General features: G+C 46.7%; 1 protein-coding gene across 5 annotated transcripts in view; it reads left to right on the forward strand.

The window, feature by feature from the left end:
- Nucleotides 1-19957, forward strand: part of SUFU (SUFU negative regulator of hedgehog signaling) — a 131303-nt gene that overhangs the window by 45661 nt on the left and 65685 nt on the right. For all 5 annotated transcript variants that reach the window (XM_054436797.2, XM_054436798.2, XM_054436796.2 and 2 more), the window contains exon 3: nucleotides 973-1109. In XM_054436797.2, coding sequence (XP_054292772.1) covers nucleotides 973-1109 — 137 coding nt within the window. The remainder of the gene's footprint in view (nucleotides 1-972; nucleotides 1110-19957) is intronic.

Here is a 19957-nt window from a genome sequence, read left to right on the forward strand (position 1 = left end):
GCTTGTGCTAATTGAGGAGTATGTGTTGGGTGCTGAGTTTCAGGAAGAATATGGGCCCACTCAGTATTTGGAATCTGCCTTGGGACCTGTCCACAAATGCTGAGTCTGCAGGCCAGCCAGTGCCACCCAAGGTTGTACCCTTGTGGGCAGAGTGGAGGTGGGAGTGGAGAAAGGGTCTCATCCTCACAGAGTGTATTAATCCATTCTCACACTGATATAAAGACATACCTGAGATTGGGTAATTTATAAAGAAAGTAGGTTTAATTGACTCACAGTTCCACATGGCTGGGAATACCTCAGGAAACTTACAATGTTGGTGGAAGGAGAAGAGGGTGGCAGGCACAAGAGAGTGGGCAAGAGCAGAGAAAACTGCCTTATAAACCCATCAGATCTTGTGAGAATTCACTATCACAAGAACACTGCGGAGGAAACCACCCCCATGATCCAATCATTTCCTACCTGGTTCCTCCCTTGACACGTGGAGACTATGGGGATTACAATTCAAGATGAGATTTGGGTGGGGACACAGAGCCAAACCATATCACAGAGCATATAGCCTTGTGGCTCACAGGACATGTATCCTTAGCAAACAAAGCAGATGCCTATTAACAGCTTGAAGGAATAAGGAGCATGAACAAGGGAGATTTTCAGCAGTGTTGCCTCAATCATCCAGGAAGGAATGTTCCAGAGCCACAAAATTTGTAACTCATAATTCAGAGTGCTAGCAGTAGAATTTGGCCAGGCCAAGGTCACATCCACATACCCACAGCTGGCAGAAGGATGAGGCAAGAGTCTGGTTCCTTATGGGTTTCTCGGGTTCCCTCCCCACAAGGCTCACATCCTGGGATACTCCTCTGAATGGAGGATTTGGATACTGAGGCCACCATAAAAAGGGGGAGAACTTTAGACTTTCAAGAGAGTGTTTTTCCTAAGGTAATTGAGCTTAAAACACTTGCTTTTTATGTCTTTCAGGTTTACAGGAACAGATGGACCTAGTGGTTTTGGCTTTGAGTTGACCTTTCGTCTGAAGAGAGAAACTGGGGAGTCTGCCCCACCAACATGGCCCGCAGAGTTAATGCAGGGCTTGGCACGATACGTGTTCCAGTCAGGTAGGAGGCCAGGGCTGGCTGCTGTGCTGCTCCTTTTGCCATGAGCCTGGTTGGCTTTGAGTACTAGCAGCTATATTTTGATGTTTGTGGAGTGGCCTTTCCTGGGAGTACTATGCCCCAATTCTACCATGAGGCTGGCTTGTTTTGCCTGCTGTTTCCTGGTTGGAAAACCAACTGGGCCATGGCAGAGAGGGCTACTCCCCTGTGCCCTCCAGCAGCAAGTTCTGTGTTATGTTGTGCCACCCTGCACCCTTGTCGTGTTTCATGGAGGGTTTCTTTCATGTCATCTGATATATGTTTCTCTGTGGCTAATTGCTCAGAAGCATTTCCCATCTGATCTCAGATTTTGTTTCTTGTTTTTGTAAGTAGCCTTCAAATGAAGGCCGAGATGCTTTTTCCCAACTCTTTTGCTCTTGAACTATCACAGATAAAGTTCAGAGCAAGCCATGGTCTCTCAAAGCATGGTTCTTATACCACCTGCCTCTGAACTACCTGGAGAGCTTGTTGCAAATACATATTACTAGGCCCCATTGCAGATGTCTGACTCAGAATCTTTGAGAGTGATGTTCCTTAGTGCTTCTGGTAGAGACTAAATTTGGAGAACCATAGATCTGGTAGCTTCTGTAGTTACAGTGACTTTTTTTTTTTTTTTTTTTTGAGATGGAGTTTTGCTCTTGTTGCCCAGGCTGGAGTGCAATGGCGCAATCTCGACTCACTGCAACCTATGCCTCCCAGGTTCAAGCGATTCTCCTGCTTCAGCCTCCTGTGTAGCTGGGATTATAGGAATGCGCCACCACACCCAGCTAATTTTTTTGTTTTTTTTAGTAGAGATGGGGTTTCTCCATGTTGGTCAAGCTGGTATCGAACTCCTGACCTCAGGTGATCTGCCCACCTTGCCTCCCAAAGTGCTGGGATTATAGACATGGGCCACCGTGCCCGGCCAGTGACTTCTTTTTTTAAACCTTGAGTAGGTTATGCATTTGGGGTACAATAGACCTGTCTAGGTTGAACCCCTCTGCCCACATTTCACACCTGTGGGAGCCAGTTGTTGGCACATGAGGCAGATCCATAACTACCACCTACCATTGTATGCCCTGTGGAACAGTCCCCTCATGGAGGCTACAATGGGTCTTCTCTAGGCAGGAGTTCCTAAATCTGGCTGCCCATCAACCCCTTAGAGGAGCTTGTCAACACACTGATTTCCAAACCTTCCTGTGGGGCTCCAGTTGAGTTGGCCAGAAGTGGGACTAGGGCAGGCCGGGCACAGTGGCTCACGCCTGTAATCCCAGCACTTTGGGAGGCTGAGGTGGTTGGATCACCTGAGGTCAGGAGTTCGAGACCATCCTGGCTAACACGGTGAAACCCCGTCTCTACTAAAAATAAAAAAAATTACCCGGGCGTGGTGGTGGGCACCTGTAATCCCAGCTACTCGGGAGGCTGAGGCAGGAGAATCGCTTGAACCCGGGAGGCAGATGTTACTGTGAGCCAAGATTGCACCACTGTACTCCAGCCTGGGCAACAGAGCAAGACTCCATTAAAAAAAAAAAAAAAAAAGAGTAACAATCACAGTAGTTGTGAAACAGAACAACACTAATAATGGAACAAAGTATTATTATGTACCTTCTTCTTCTTTTTTTTTTTTTTTTTTTTGGAGATGGAGTCTCACTCTGTCCCCCAGGCTGGAGTGCAGTGGTGCGATCTCGGCTCACTGCAAGCTCCATCTTCTGGGTTCAGGCCATTCTCCTGCTTGAGCCTCCCGAGTAGCTGGGACTACAGGTGCCCACCACCATGCCTGGCTAATTTTTTGTATATTTTAGTAGAGACGGAGTTTCACCTTGTTAGCCAGGACGGTCTCGATCTCCTGACCTCGTGATTCACCCGCCTCAGCCTCCCAAAGTGTTGGGATTACAGGCGTGAGCCACTGCGCCCGGGGCCTTATTATGTACCTTCTTATGTGTTGCAGTGTGAGGTATGTAACATCAACTATGTAGCATTTTCCCAAAAATGTTTAACCTGAATCAAAGTATAAGCAGACAAATACAGATTGTGAGACACTTTACAAGACAAATGCCTATATTCTTCAAAAATGTCAGCACTTTGAGAGGCTGAAGCAGGAGGATCGCTTGAGCTCAGGAGTTTGAGACCAGCCTGGGCAATGAAGCAAGACCCTGTAAATTAAAGATTAGCCAGGTGTGGTGGCATGCCTATAGTCCTAGCTACTTGGGAGGCTGAGGTAGGAGGACCACTTGAGCCCAAGAGGCTGAGGCTGCAGTGAGCCATGATTGCGCCACCACATTCCAGGCTGGGTGACACAGTGAGACCCCACCTAAAAAAAAAAATAATACACGCACACACACCCCCCAATGCTATGAAAGACATAAAAAGGCAAGGGGCAGGGACTGTTCTACATTAAAGGAAACATGGCAGTTTAAATGCACTGTTGATCCTTGATTAGATCCTGAATTGAAAAAAAAGGTCATATTTTAAGGACAATTGGAAAAATATGAATTTACACTGTGTATTAGTTAATGGTACTGTATGTGAAATTCCCTGAATGTGATTATGGTATTATGGTTATACAGGATAATGTCCCTGTTGCTAGGGAGAAAGGCTAAAGTATTAATGGATAAAAGGACCTGATGTCTTTAACTTAATTGTCACATGATTCAAATAATTTAACTTAATTGTCAAAAAATAAAACATCTGTGTATGAAGAGAAGATAAAGCAAATGTGGCGAAATGTTAACAACTTGTGAAGCTGGGTGAATGGTATTTGGGTATTCAGTGTATCATTCTTTTAACTTTTCTGTAGGATTGGAAATTTTCAAAATAAGATAAAAGTTGTGGCTGTTTGTTGAGTATACATTGACTAATATGTGCTCTGCAGGCCCTTTCTGTACCTGATGGCCCCACTTATGGTCGTTATAATGTGCCTGCTGTAGTTTGTGTCTGCAGATTACTTTAGGGACGTCAGAACGGGACAGGGTGACTACACTCCTAAAAGTGTAATACTTGACTTTCTATTTTCCAGATTTCTTGTAATATGATTGTATTACTTAAATAACAGGTAAAACAAATCTACTTTAAATTTTTTTTTAGAACATGGTAGGAAATAATAGTAAATTGTTTAAATAATGGGAAAATGATAAAGAAAAGTAAATGGTAACTGATTTAAGATAGGAGACCATGGCTATGGGCCTAAATGGTGATGGGAATGACTAACATTTAGACTTGTGCTCTGTGTGCCATTGAATATGTGAGGTTAGGGACTGTGATATACCAGCTTTTCAGTTGCAGAAAGCAAGACAACACAGGTTGAGCTGCATGTTCAAGATCACACATCTAGTGGGTACAAAGGCAAATTTTTTTTTTTTTTTTTTTGAGATGGAGTCTCGCTCTATCACCCAGGCTGGAGTGCAGTGGTGTGATCTTGGCTCACTGCAAGCTCCACCTCCCAGGTTCACGCCATTCTCCTGCCTCAGCCTCCCAAGTAGCTGGGACTACAGGCGCCCGCCACCACGCTCAGCTAATTTTTTGTGTTTTTAGTAGAGACGGGGTTTCACTGTGTTAGCCAGGATGGTCTCGATCTCCTGACCTCGTGATCTGCCCGCCTCAGCCTCCCAAAGTGCTGGGATTACAGGCGTGAGCCACCGTGCCCGGCCACAAAGGCAAATTTTAACCCAGACAGTGTAGCTCTGAATGGCAGCTCTTGGCCAGACACGGTGGCTCATGCCTGTAATTCTAGCACTTTAGGAGGCGAAGGTGGGAGGTTGGCTTAAGCCCAGGAGTTCAAGACCAGCCTAGGCAACATAAGGATATTCTGTCTCTACAAAAAATGTTAAAAATTAGCTGTTGTGGTGATGTGTGCTTGTGGTCCCAGCTACTCAGGAGGCTGAGGTGGGAGGATTGCGCATAAGCCTGGAAGGTACAGGCAGCAGTGAATGGTGATTGCACCATTGCACTCCAGCCTGGATGACAGAGTGAAACCCTGTCTCAAAAAAAACACAAAAAAACAAAAACAAAAACAGGTCAGGCGCAGTGGCTCACGCCTGTAATCCCAGCACTTTGGGAAGCCAAGGTGGTTGGATCACCTGAGGTCAGGAGTTCGAGACCAGCCTGGCCAACATGGTGAAACCCCGTCTCTACTAAACATAGAAAAATTAGCTGGGCATGGTGGTGGACACCTGTAATCCCAGCTACACAGGAGGCTGAGGCAGGAGAATCACTTGAACCTGGGAGGCAGCAGTTGTAGTGAGCTGAGATCGCGCCATTGCACTCCAGCCTGGGCAACAAGAGCAAAACTCTGTCTCAAAACAAAACAAAGCAAAAAAAAGTACACATAACTGTACAGCTTGATGAGTTTTCACAAAGCACATACACCCATGTAACCAGCACCTAAATTGAGAAACAGACCAGTTCTCTAGAAACCTCCCTTACGTCTCCTTTTAGTCAATACTCTTACCGTTTCCTGACTTCCAACATCATTCTTTTCTTTTGTTTGATTTCATTGCATAGTTAGGTCCTTAGCACTGTGTCTGAACTCATTGCTAATAGCTTAAGTAGCTCCCCATCCCCACTCCTCTTGCCTGAACTGTTCTCCATCTGCCTGTGACTGCCAGATCAAGGCGGCAGCATGGTGTGGTGATTTAAGAGTGTGGCCTCCTGACACAGACAGCCTGCATTCATATTGGCTCTGCCAGTTACTGCCTCCTTGGGCAACATGTACGCCCATTTGCTCAGCTATAAAGCAGGGATAATAGTAACCGCATGAAGTTATCGAGAGGTGAATTAATACCTGTAAAACACTTAGAATGTGCCTGGTACGCAGTAAGTACTATGTTTTACCTGCAATCATTATCATTATTCAGTCTTTAAAAACTTTATATGGATCGGCCGGGCGCAGTGGCTCACGCCTATAATCCCAGTACTCTGGGAGGCCGAGGCAGGCGGATCACGAGGTCAGGAGATCAAGACCATCCTGGCTAACATGGTGAAACCCCATCTCTACTAAAAATAAAAAAAATTAGCCGGGCATGGTGGTGGGCGCCTGTGGTCCCAGTTACTTGGGAGGCTGAGGCAGAAGAATGGTGTGAACCCAGGAGATGGAGCTTGCAGACTGCGCCACTGTACTCCAGCCTGGGTGTCAGAGCGAGACTCCGTCTCAAAAAAAAAAAAAAAAAAAATACTTTATATGGATCAAGATGGATACCTTGGTCTTTTTTTTTTTTTTTTTTCTCAATGACAGACCCTATTTAACAGCAAAACTGTATTAGGAAATGTCTTGCTCGTCCCTGAATCAGATGTGCAGCCTCAGCTGACATGATGACATTTGGAGGCATTATCTTACTCACACGGAAAATCAGTAATATTGATACAAATAAAATTACCTCGTTTTGTACATCATATTATATAGCTGAAAACATTCAGTTCAGGTGTGGCTCCTTGGTTTTTTGTAGTTGATTTATGTAGTTGCCTGCGAAGTCTTAGGCAAATCAAACCCTATTCTAAGTCCAGTAGAGCCCATGCAGTTTAGTGGGACCTTGTAGTAAATCTCTTAATAAGGTGAAGAATCTTTCTATAGTGTAGGTAATTGCCCCTTATTGTGAATATATTGTAAGATTGGGTGTAGGTCTATCAGGTTTTCTCAGAGCAGATCACTCAGCTGCTGCTGCAGAGCACCTCCTTTGTGACTTGTAGGCATTACTCTACCCCTGTGTGGTTACACGCTACAAGAGTTACATGCATACATACTGTACAGAACGTGTGTCATTTATGTTTGATGTGTACACAGATATACCTGCCTACGTACATAGCGTTGTAATTCTGTTTGATGGTCTTGCCTCACTTGTGCTGTCCACCTTAAACTTAGTGAGTTTGTGGGGAGCACTCCACCCACCCATTTGCACGTGAGAACATGCTCAGCAATGTAATCAAGCAAGTGGACTGTTTAGACCTGCTTTTCCAGATCTAAGTGACATCCACAGTCCTACAGCCCAGCCTTGGAAATAGCATCAAGGCAGTGGGAGGCGAATGAAAGGGGAATGATGAGGCTCTGGTGGGTGTGGGGGCGGGGGTGGAGATGCCCACACCCAGCCATGGAGCTGTACGAGGCAGCCTTGGAAGCCTGCTCTGAAGCATGACTCAGATGGCTTCTATAACAGCCCTGACCTGCTGGCAGACAGCTACCCTCTGGTAGGTTTGCGCAGAGGTGGAAGCTGAGCTGGAGAGAAAAGGAAGTAGAAATGAGAGAGATCTGAGAATGAAGAGCACCCAGAGGCAGTGAAGGCTTCCAGATGTGGCTAGATATAGACAGATTAGGGTGATGTAGTTAGGATTCTTCTAGTTATAAGAAAATGAGCCGGGCGCGGTGGCTCAGGCCTGTAATCCCAGCACTTTGGGAGGCCGAGGCAGGTGGATCACGTGAGGTCAGGAGTTTGAGACTAGCCTGACCAACATGGAGAAACCGTGTCTCTACTAAAAATACAAAAATTAGCCGGGAGTGGTGGCGCGTGCCTGTAATCCCAGCTACTCAGGAGGCTGAGGCAGGAGAATCGCTTGAACCCGGGAGGCGGAGGTTGCAGTGAGCCCAGATCGTGCCACTGCACTCCAGCCTGGGTAACAGAGCGAGACTCAAAAAAAAAAAAAAAAAAAAGAAGGAAGGGAGGGAGGGAGGAAGGAAGGAAGGAAGGAAGATGGGTGGGGCACAGTGGCTCATTACTTCATTACTTGTAATCCCAGCACTTCGGGAGCCCGAGACAGGCAGATCACTTCAGGTTAGGAGTTCAAAACCAGCTTGGCCAACATGGTGAAACCCTGCTTCTACTAAAAATACAAAAAATTAGCTGGGCATGGTGATGCACATCTGTAATCACAGCTACTCAGGAGGCTGAGGCAGGAGAATGGAGAATCACTTGAACCCGGGAGGCGGAGGTTGTGCTACTGCACTTCAGTCTGAGCAATAGAGCAAGACTCCGTCTCGGGAAAAAAAAAAAAAAAAAAATTAGCTTGGTGTGGTGGTATGCACTTGTGGTCTCAGCTACTTGGGAGGCTGAGTTTGAGCCCAGGAGGTCAAGGCTGCAGTTAGCTGTGATCATGCCACTCCACTCAGCCTGGGTGATAGAGCAAGACCCTGCCTCTAAAAAAAAAAAAAAGAAAAGAAAAAAAATGGCAGAAATCCAACTGAAACTACCTTAAACAATAACAGGGCCAGGCGTGGTGGCTCACACCTGTAATCTCAATACTTTGGGAGGCTGAGGCAGTGAGGCAGGCAGATTGCTTGAGCCCAGGAGTTTGAGACCAGGCTGGGCAACATGGTGAAACCCCACAGGGGTAGAGTGAAAAAACTGAAAAATTAGCTAGGCATGGTGGCATGCATCTGTAGTCCCAGCTATTCAGGAGGCTGAGGTAGGAGGATTACTTGAGCCAGGGAGGTCGAGGCTGCAGTGAGCCATGATCACACAACTGCACTCCACCCTGGACAGCAGAGCAAGACCCTGTCTCAAAAGAAAAAAAAACAAAAAAAAAAGAAAAACAATAGCAGACTTTATTGGCTCAGGTGACTGGGACAACAAGGGTTTCAGGTGTGGCTTGATCTGTATGTTCAAACGGGGTCCTCTGAGCTATGACGATAGCTATGACTCTCTGTATGTTGATCTTGTTCTGCAGACTCTCCCCATGTGCCACTATTGGGGAGATGAGCACCATCATTCCTAGTTTCAGTTTCTCTCAGTTTGTAGTCCCAGCAGGCACAGGGCTTTGTGCTTTTAACTTTGGTGTTTTGTTTGTTTTTTACTGATTTTTGTTTTGTTTTGAGACGGAGTCTTGTTCTGTTGCCCAGGCTGGAGTGCAGTAACACAATCCCGGCTCACTGCACCTCCGCCCCCCGAGTTCAAGCAGTTCTCCTGCCTCAGCCTCCCGAGTAGCTGGGACCACAGGCATGCACCAACATGCCTGGCTAACTTTTGTATTTTTAGTAGAGACACAGGGTTTCACCATGTTGGCAGGCTGGTCTCGAACTCCTGACTTCAGGTGATCCACCCACAATGGCCTCCCAAAGTGTTGGGATTACAGGCGCAAGCCCCAACACCTGGCCTGTTTTTTTATTGATTTTTGAGACAGGGTTCTTGCTTTGTCACCCAGACTAGAGGCTAGAGTACCGTGGCACCTTTTTAGTTCACTGCAGCCTCAAATTTCTGGGCTCAAGTGATCTTCCCATTTCAGCCTCCTGAGTAGCTATGACTACAGGTGCACACCACCACCCTCAGCTAATTTTTAAATTTTTTGTAGAGACAGGGTCTCGCTGTTGCCCAGGTTTTGGTCTTGAACTCCTGGGCTCAAGTGCTCTAACCACTTTGGCTTCCCAAAGTGCTAGGATTACACGTGCGAGCCACTGCGCCCAGCCAAGGCTTTAAACTTTGGACATTTCTACATCAGTTCTGGGGTAGGACACAGATTAGTTCTGTCTGGGCCATGTGACCACCTTGGTTGGTGGCAGTGGTCCAGATGGACCACCAGGATTTACGTTGAAAGTCTTCCCCCTGCTCTTCACTTCCAAGCATATGGAGTAGGAGGGAAGTCCTCTAAAGCAAAGGCTAACCACCAGCAGAAGAATAGCACGGCTTTGCATAGGCAAAATCAGTTGCTGCCACAGGACTGTAGGGACATCTCTTACCTCAGTAATCATGGTGTGCAGTTAACACTTGGAAGTCAGATTATTAGAGGAGGTGTCGATGGAGCGGGCACTTTCTCTTCTGTCTTGTATGTGTTGGGATGGTTTTGACTACAAGTAATAGAACACCCTGACCAGAGTGGCCTAACAATAAGGGCACTTACCTTACATGGCAAGCCATCTGGAGGAGGGGCAGTTCCAGGGTTGGCTGGCATCTGTTCAGCGATATTGTCAAGGACCTGAGTTGTTCTTAACTTCTCTGCCTTCCTTAGCACTTGGCTTGTCTTTTTAAACTGGTTTCCTCATATTCCAGAGATGGCTGCCACGATCCCAGCATCCTGATCACCCTTGACAGAGTCTACAGGCAGTAAGAGAGACGTTTCTGTCCTATGTCCTTTAAAGATGAACCAAAACCTCCAGAGAACCGCCCTCGTTGGTGTCCCCTTTGCATCTCATTGGCTAGAGTTAGGTCAAGGATGATATTGGCTGGGAATGGGCCTGGCTCACGGAAGGGAATGGCCAGGAAAAGGCAGAAAAACAAAATTGGGGTTCTGTTAGTAAGGAGGGGAATGCCCATTGGGTGGACAAAACACTCCCACCTAAGAAGCCCCAGCCCTGCCTGGGATCAGAGGAACCTTGCATGTTGGTGAGGACACTGGACCTGGGAAGAGAATGTTCCAGTCATGAGGACAGGATGGCTGTCATTTCACCTGCTATGGCAGATTTACAAACAAATCTAGCCTGTGGCATGAGTCGTTTGGAAAGTTTTGCAATAAATGTATCAATAACTTCACCAGTAGACACTTCCATGTCTGTCTGTCCTACTTTGCAGCCAGTTTTTCTTACTTCCCTGTTCCCCTTTCATTTTACGATCAGCTTATTCTTCTCAGATTGCCAGTTACTCTTCCGCTGCCCCCCATCCTCTGGGTTTCATTAGAAAGAAACCATTCCCCAACTCAACAGGGCTTGATTTCTGAACTGTGCTTTAGAATTCTGCTGGAGAGGCTATCTGCTCTCAGTTCTGCCATTGGTAGGCTTTAACCACAAATTCCAAGGCAACTTCATTTGCGTTTTTAGGAAAAACATATCTCCCCAACCTTGTAACTGACACTGGAAATTGAAGTGCCTTCGCTTGCTGCTGTTTAATGGCAACCTCATGACATGTGCTCAGTTGGCTCGATTTGTGAGTGGCTCGATTTTTGAGTGCTGGGATGGCACTGCATGAGTAGGGATCTCTCCCAGGCCATCAGAGCTCATGGCTGATCCAACCCTGTGGTACTGACAGATTCTAATGCTAACAGAGATTTTTTTTTGTTTTCACATTTTCTTCCCTTTCCGCTGTTTATAAAAGAAATACTTGCTCATTATAAAATTGAAACTTAGAAATCTAAAATCTGACACAGAAGGTGTCATATTCATAATTCATTCCCTCACAGAGAAAACTTTGGTGTTCCTCTTTCCAGGTTTTGTTTGCCATGCATATGTCTGGATAGAATTTGCAGTATTTTGACCAGGCACAGTGGCTCACACCTGTAATCCCAGCACTTTGGGAGGCTGAGATGGGTGGATCACCTGAGGTCAGGAGTTCGAGACCAGCCTGGCCAACATGATGAAACCCCATCTCTGCTAAAAAAAAATACAAAAATTAGCCGGGTGTGGTGGTGCATGCCTGTAGTCCCAGCTACTTGGGAGGCTGAGGCACAAGAATTGTTTGAACCTGGGAAGCGGAGGTTGCAGTTAGCTGGGAGCACGCCACTGCACCCCACCATGGGTGATAGAGCAAGACTCAGTCTCAAAAAAAAAGAACTTGCAGTATTTTGTAAAAATGGACTATGCTTTTCATACTGTTTTTCACCTTGCTTTTTTAACTTACTATCATTTGGACATCTGTCAGGATGTTCTTTTTAACGCGATACTTTTTTAATGCCTACATATACTGTACTTTATTTAACCAGTCTTCTATTGTTAGACATTTGGGTCATTTCTAATTTTTTCCTTTCACAAAGCTGCAGTGAGCGTCCTCGCATATGTACATCTTTGTATTCTTACCGAAGTATTTCTTTTTTTTTATGAGATGGAGATTTACTCTTGTTGCCCAGGCTGGAGTGCAATGGCGCGATCTTGGCTCACCGCATCCTCTGCCTCCCAGGTTCTCCTCCCAGTGATTTTCCTGCCTCAGCCTCCAGAGTAGCTGGGATTACAGGCATGTGCCACCACACCCAGCTAATTTTGTATTTTTAGTAGAGACGGGGTTTCACTGTGTTGCCCAGGCTGATCTCGAACTCCTGACCTCAGGTGATCCACCCGCCTCGGCCTCCCAAATTGCTGGGATTACAGACGTAAGCAACTGCGCCCGGCCTTACCGGAGTATTTCTTCAGGATAAATTCCTTTAAATGGGATCACTTAGCCAGGTGTGGAGAAATTAACCTTTACATGTTAATAACCATTGCTAAAGGATTTTTAAAGTGAGGAGGAATTAGATAAATGAATATGTTATTAAAATAATACTGTTGGGACCATCCAGTAAATGTTATCATTATTTTCAACAGACAATAGAAGGATCATTATATAAAAAGTGGTTGTTTTTGTTTTTGTGTTTTGTTTGAGACAGAGTCTCTCTCTGTCACCCAGGCTGGAGTGCAGTGGTGTGATCTTGGCTCACTGCAAGCTCCACCTCCCAGGTTCAAGTGATTCTCCTGCCTCAGCCTCCTGAGTAGCTGGGATTACAGGCGTGAGCCACTGCACCGAGCCTAGTGTTTTTATAGCAACAAAATACTTTACTGAGTCTTTGAGAATAGGTCCCCCTTCTTAGGTTCCTTGGCCAGAGAGATTGGTTCATACACACTATGTGGCATGCATTTAGGTTTAGGAAAGATCAGCAAGCTTTTTTTTTTTTTTTTTTTTGAGATGGGATCTCACTCTGTTGCTCAGGCCGGAGTCCAGTGGTACAATCATGGCTCACTGTAGCTTTGACCTCCCGAGCTCAGTTGATCCTCCTATCTCAGCCTCCCAAGTACTGGGACTACAGGTGCATGCCACCACACCTGGCTAATTTTTATATTTTTTGTGGAGACAGGATTTCGCCCTGTTGCCCAGGCTGGTCTTGAACCCCTGGGCTCAAGTGATCTGCCTGTGTTGGCCTCCCAAAGTGGAGGGATTATAGGTGTGACCCACTGCGCCCGGCTAGCAAACCTTATACAGTGTGTTGCACAGTTTAGAGTTCCAGGAATCCATCCATCATGCTTCCTGTCTCTGAAGTTGGAAGTGCTGAGGGACACAGCCTGCCTCTGTAAGTCAGAGAGACTTTTCTGGATATTGACAGCAAGTCATGTTTTACATAAGGAACCTCAATGCATTGTAGAGTTTTCCTGGGGTTTGCCTCCTCTTGCCTTCCCAAAAGTTAACAGATGTGATTCAGTCTTTTCCTGTTGAGGCCCTTTTTTAAAACTTGCTTTTCTATGCCGGGTGCGGTGGCTCAAGCCTGTAATCCCAGCACTTTGGGAGGCCCAGGTGGGTGGATCACGAGGTCAAGAGATCGAGACCATCCTGGCCAACATGGTGGAACCACGTCTCTACTAAAAATATAAAAATTAGCTGGGTGTGGTGGCACGCACCTGTAGTCCCAGCTATCGGGAGGCTGAGGCAGGAGAATTGCTTGAACCTGGGAGGCAGAGGTTGCAGTGAGCCGAGATCGTGCCACTACACTCCAGCCTGGGCAACAGAGCGAGACTCTGTCTCAAAAACAACAACAACAACAACAACAGCAACAACAAAACTTGCTTTTCTATAGTTAAAAGTAAGTAAATAAAACAGTAGGTATTGGCTGGCTGTGGTGGCTCACACCTGTAATCCCAGCACTTTGGGAGGCTGAAGCAGGTGGATCACTTGAGGCCAGGAGTTCAAGACCAGGCTGGACAACATAGTGAAACCTCATCTCTACTGAAAATACAAAAATTGGCTGAGAATGATGGTGCTTATCTGTAATCCCAGCTACTCAGGAGGCTGAGGCATGAGAATTGCTTGCACCTAGGAGGCGGAGGTTGCAGTGAGCTGAGATCGTGCCGTTGCACTCTAGCCTGGGCGACAGAGTGAGACTCCGTCTCAAAAAAACAAAACAGTAGATATTGAGCACCAAACTATCTTAGGTACTTACCTTCTTTTATTTAACCTGTGCAGTGGGTAGCCTGGTGAGGAAGATACTGGTTCATATTGCCCCTTTTCAGATGAGGCGATAGGGAGGTGATGGGCCCTGGAGAACTTCCTATAGCTGCTGAGTGGCAAGAGCAAGCCTCCAGGGACAGTCTAACCAGCCTGCTCTGCGTGCTCCAGCCTCTCAGCCGCCAAGGGTCCATTTTAGATGAAGAGAGAGGACTTGGGGAAAAGGAGATTTTTCATCAGTTATATTTATTTTATTTAAGTGCCTGCGACATACCAGAGGCTCTGTCAAATGCTAGGTAAGCTGTGTGGAACAAACTTTCCACTGCCTTTAGCTAGTAGAGACAGACATTGAAAAAATAAGCAAATAAATATTTGATTCCATAAGATCACTAAAAGGGAAATATGAGGAACTTAAAGAAGGCTTATGTAGCTGGAGGGAGGTGAGGGAGAGGCGAGGGCTCAGGAAAAGCTGGAGGCCTGGCAGGGATAGGAAAGTGCTGGGCTTGAGGCAAGTCGTGGTGCATTTGCCTCAATAGAGTCTTGATTCTAAGGGTAATGGAAAGCTACGAAAGCATGTTAAGGGCTGGGTGTGGTGGCTTATACGTGTACTCCCAGATACTTGGGAGGCTGAGTGGGGAGGATAGATTGAGTCCAGGAAGTTGAGGCTGCAGTGAGCCAGGATCATGCCACTGCAGTGAGCCAGGATCATGCCACTGCACTCCAGCCTAGGCAACAGAGCAAGACCCTGCCTCAAAAAATGAAAAATGAAAAGAAAATGAAAGCATGTTAAGGAGGAAAGTGAAATGGCCAGTTTGGGGAGTGAAGTCCTTTTTTTTTTTAATTAAATTAAGATGTACTTGGATTTGAAGTATTTGAGACTCTAGCTGCATTTTGAGAGTGGCTCTTACGCAGAAGGGACAGGGGCTGCTGCAGCAGTTGGAGCGCAGCCCTCAGAGTCATGGATACTTCTCAGCTCTGCCATTCCAGTCCCTGGGGTCTTGAACTCAGCAAAATCCTGTCTCAAGACTGCTGTATCCTGAGGCTCTCCAGCCTAAGAAGGGGACCCTCTTATCTTGGGGGTGTTAGCAGCCTCAGCATTGCTGTGCTCAGCAGCACACCACAGGGCTGTCTTCTCAGATCCAAGAGGGAGATCAGGCTTTGCCTCCTCTTCCCTGCCCTGCAGGTGAGTGAAGGAAGTCAGGAAGGTTGAGTGAGGAGCTCAGAGTACATCCCCAGGTAAGATGTTACTAGGCTGCACACAGCTTCTCATCTACAGCCCACCTGGCTTTCTTCTCTCATGTCCCAAATGTATGTGGTCTTAATATCTTTTCCTCAGGTAAAGCTTTCTGGAAAGAGGTGCTCCATCATTACCAATGAGAGCTGTCAAGCTGTCTCTCTCTTTTTTGGAGACAGAGTCTCACTCTGTCACCCAAGCTGGAGTGCAGTGGTGCGATCTCGGCTTACTGCAGCCTCCACCTCCTAGGTTCATACTGTTCTCATGCTTCAGATTCCTGAGTAGCTGGGATTACAGGCGTGCACCACCACACCCGGCTAATTTTTGTATTTTTAGTAGAGATGAGGTTTCGCCATGTTGGCCACGCTGGTCTCCAACTCTTGGGGGTCAAGTGATCCACCCGCCTTGGCCTCCCAAAGTACTGGGGTTACAAGCATGAGCCATCGCGCCCAGCCTCAAGCTCTTGTTTCCTGGTTTCGCTAAGCTGCCTATTGCCCCAGTCAGCTAACTAAAGCCAAATGGAGCTGCTTGGTTATATTCATATCATTTTTCTCCCTCACGCTCTTTTTAATTTTCCTGACATTTTCTTTGCCTCAACCTGATTCATCCTTTTTTCTGGTTGCTGTGGATCTGTGAAATATTTTCACTTTTATCTGTTAGTAATACTGACCAACTATAAGACAAAACAACCCTTGATTTCTCTGCACTTTCCTAAGATTTTAGATTAATAGTTGAAAGATTGTGTTCCTACTGCACTGAAGAAAAACAGGTCAGTCCCTCGGAAATGAGTTTGTGCCCTAAAATTTAAGTGATTTAGCCAATATATAAATCTGGGTATTTTTAGGGAAAACTTAAACCCTGAGAGCAGAGGTTGGCAAGTACAGCCTGCAGGCCAAATCCTGATAACCACCTGTTTTTATAAGTAAAATTATATTGGAACATAGCCATACCCATCATGGATTACCTGGGCTTCTTTTGTGCCACAGCAGTGGAGTTGAGTAGTTGTAACAAGAATGATATGGCCCTCAAAGCCTGAAATATTTTATCTCTGGCCGTTCACTGCAAAAGTCGGCCAACAACTGACTTAGAGAATGTTTTCCACTTCTGAATAACAACTCAGGTGGAGAGGTAGCCATCTCTGTGAGATTTCAGAGGCCCTGAGAAATGAGTTGTCGTAGCTGGGTCCTGTGCTCTGTGGCCTGTGGTAGAGAAATCAATTACAGTACCTAGAGTTTGTTGGGGTTGGGGGGTATGCATCTCCTGCTGTGTTGCTGAAGGATTTTCTTTAGCAAGTTCCTTTAGCTTCTATAGGTCTGTATCCTACATTGGAGAACTACATTAAATGACTTGAAACTCTTAGTAGGAAGAGTCTATTTATTGTTTTTGAGACGGAGTCTCGCTCTGTCGCCCAGGCTGGAGTGCAGTGGTGGCGCGATCTCGGCTCACTGCAAGCTCCGCCTTCCAGGTTCACGCCATTCTCCTGCCTCAGCCTCCCGAGTAGCTGGGACTACAGGCGCCTGCCACCACGCACGGCTAATTTTTTTTGTATTTTTAGTAGAGACAGGGTTTCACCGTGTTAGCCAGGATGGTCTCGATCTCCTGAGCCTCGGCCTCCCAAAGTGCTGGGATTACAGGCGTGAGCCACCGCGCCTGGCCGAAAGCATCTATTTGATACAGGCATTCAGCTAGGATAATTCACCCTCAGACTAGGTCTCTCATCTCTGGACCCCTGTGGAGTTTTAATTGGTTGTCTCTTTCAGCCAAATGTGGCCCTTTTGTCTCTAGCACTTGCAATTCAGGGATGCTTTCTGCAGGGGTCACTGAAGCCCACTGGCAAGCAGAGATTGCCGCTGGAGAGTTAGGACAGTAGAACTAGCATCTCTGCAGGAGGTAAAGCACTTTGATGACTGGAAACTGCTCATGATAGAGTGTTCAGTGAAGAGGGCTGGAGAAGAACGTGGCTGAGAGCAGGAATCCAAATGGCAGGTTGCCTGGGTTCAAATCCTAGTTGGGCCATGTGGGACCAAAATTGAACATCTCTAACAGTTGGTTACTTCATCTGTGAAACACAGGTAATAGTAATATCTACCTCATAATATAGGTAGTGTTCCTAATGCAGAGCCTGGCATTATACATAGAAACAATCAATATTATTTATGGCTGGGTGCAGTGTCTCACGCCTGTAACCCCATTACTTTGGGAGGCTGAGACGGGTGGATCACCTGAGGTCAGGAGTTCGAGACCAGCGGGGCCAACATGATGAAACCCTGTCTCTATTAAAAGTACAAAAATTAGTTCGGGCGCAGTAGCTCACGCCTATAATCCCAGCACTTTGGGAGGCCAAGGTGGGCGGCCCACAGGGTCAGGAGTTCAAGACCAGCCTGGCCAACATAGTGAAACCCTGTCTCTACTAAAAAATACAAAAAATAAGCCGGGCATGGTGGCGGGCACCTGTAATCCCAGCTACTTGGGAAGCTGAGGCAGGAGAATCGCCTGAACCTGGGAGGCGGAGGTTGCAGTGAGCCGAGATTATGCCATTGCACTCCAGCCCGGGCAATAGGGTGAGACTCTGTTTCAAAAAAAAAAAAAAAAGTACAAAAATTAGCCGGGCATGGTGGTGGGCACCTGTATAGTCCCAGCTACTCAGGAGGCTGAGGCAGGAGAATCACTTGAACCCGGAAGGCGGAGGTTGCAGTGAGCCGAGATTGTGCCACTGCACTCCAGCCTGGGTGACAGAGCGACTCCATCTCAAAAAAAAAAAAAAAAATTTATGTTGTTATTTAAGAAGCACATTGCAAAAGAAAAGGAAACAGGCTCTTTTTTTTTTTTTTTTTTTTTTTGAGACAGAGTCGCACTCTGTCGCTCAGGCTGGAGTGCAGTGGCATGATCTCGGCTCACTGCAACCTCCGCCTCCCGGGTTCATGCCATTCTCCTGCCTCAGCCTCCCTAGTAGCTGGGATTACAGGCACCCACCACCACGCCTGGCTAATTTTTTGTATTTTTATTAGAGACGGGGTTTCACCGTGTTAGCCAGGATGGTCTCGATTTCCTGACCTCGTGATCCGCCTGCCTCGGCCTCCCAAAGTGCTGGGATTACAGGTATGAGCCACTGCGCCCCATCCAAAACCTGTCAAGAAAAAAAAAAAAGGCCAGGGCAGTGGCTCATGCCTGTAATCTCAGCACCCTGGGAGGCCGAGGTGGGTCGATTGCTTGAGCCCAGGAGTTCAAGACCAGTCTGGGCAACATGGCAAAACCCTATCTCTACAAAAATTACAAAAATTAGGCAGGCATGGTAGTGTGCATCTGTAGTCCTTCCTAACTACTTGGGAAGCTGAGGTGAGAGGATCACCTGACCCCCATCTGGGGAGTTAGAGGTTGCATGAACCAAGATTGTGCCACTACACTCCAGCCTGTGTGACAGAGTGAGACCCTGTCTCAAAAAAGAAAGAAAGAAAGAAAAAAAAAAAACCAGATCGCAACACTTTATACAGTTGGATTCCAATTCTGTTAATAATATGTACATGCCCACATAGATCACTGGCAGACACATGTGAAAATATTCACCAAAGGCCATCTTAGGGTGATGGGGTTATATGTCATTGATATTTTCCTTTTTGTACTTTCTTGCCATTTTGAAATTTTTTTTGCATAGAGCATGGGTTTTATTATCAGAAAAGAAAAAAGATAACTATGACTGAATTTTTTTTTTTTTTTTTTTTTGAGATGGAGTCTTGCTCTGTCGCCCACGCTGGAGTGCAGTGGCGCCATCTCGGCTCACTGCAACCTGTGCCTCCCGGGTTCAAGCAATTCTCGTATATCAGCCTCCTGAGTAGCTGGGGCTACAGGTGCCTGCCACCACGTCTAGCTAATTTTTGTATTTTTTTTTTTTTTTTTGAGATGGAGTCTCGCTCTGTCGCCCAGGCTGGAGTGCAGTGGTGTGATCTCGGCTCACTGCAAGCTCCGTCTCGTGGGTTCACGCCATTCTCCTGCCTCAGCCTCCTGAGTAGCTGGGACTACAGGCGCCTGCCACCACTCCCAGCTAATTTTTTGTATTTTTAGTAGAGACGGGGTTTCACCATGTTAGCCAGGATGGACTCGATCTCTTGACCTTGTGATCCACCCACCTTGGCCTCCCAAAGTGCTGGGATTACAGGCGTGAGCCACCGTGCCCAGTCAATTTTTGTATTTTTAGTAGAGACAGGGTTTCACCATGTTGGCCAGGCTGGTCTCGAACTCCTGACCTCAAGTGATCCATCCACCTCGGCCTCCCAAAGTGCTGGGATTATAGGCATGAGCCACTGGGCCCAGCCAAATTTTTCTTTTCTTTTTATTTTTCTTTTTTCTTTCTTTTTTTTTTTTTTTTGAGGCACGATCTGGTTCTGTTACCCAGGCTGGAGTGCAGTGGTGCAATCACGGCTCACTGCAACCTCCACCTCCTGGGGCTTAGGTGATCCTTCCACCTCAGCCTCCCGAGTAGTTGGGGCTACAGGTGCACACCACCATGCCTAGCTAATTTTTCCATTTTTTGTAGAGCTGGGGTTTCCCCATGTTACTCAGGCTGGTCTCGAACTCCTGGACTCAAGCCGTCTGCCTGCCTTAGCCCCCCACATTTCTGGGATTACAGGCTTGAGCCACCATGCCTGGCCACATGACTGAATTTTTAAAAGAACTTCTCAGAGGCTGGGGACAGTGAGTCCTGAGAAGCAATCTAGGCCACAAGTGCAGGTGTGGTCAGGTTACCACTTCAAGGTATGCTCTCTGGTACTGAGGAGAATGTGTTTATTGGA

This window comes from Pongo pygmaeus, chromosome 8, assembly GCF_028885625.2.
Source record: "Pongo pygmaeus isolate AG05252 chromosome 8, NHGRI_mPonPyg2-v2.0_pri, whole genome shotgun sequence".
Classification (NCBI taxonomy): domain Eukaryota; kingdom Metazoa; phylum Chordata; class Mammalia; order Primates; family Hominidae; genus Pongo; species Pongo pygmaeus.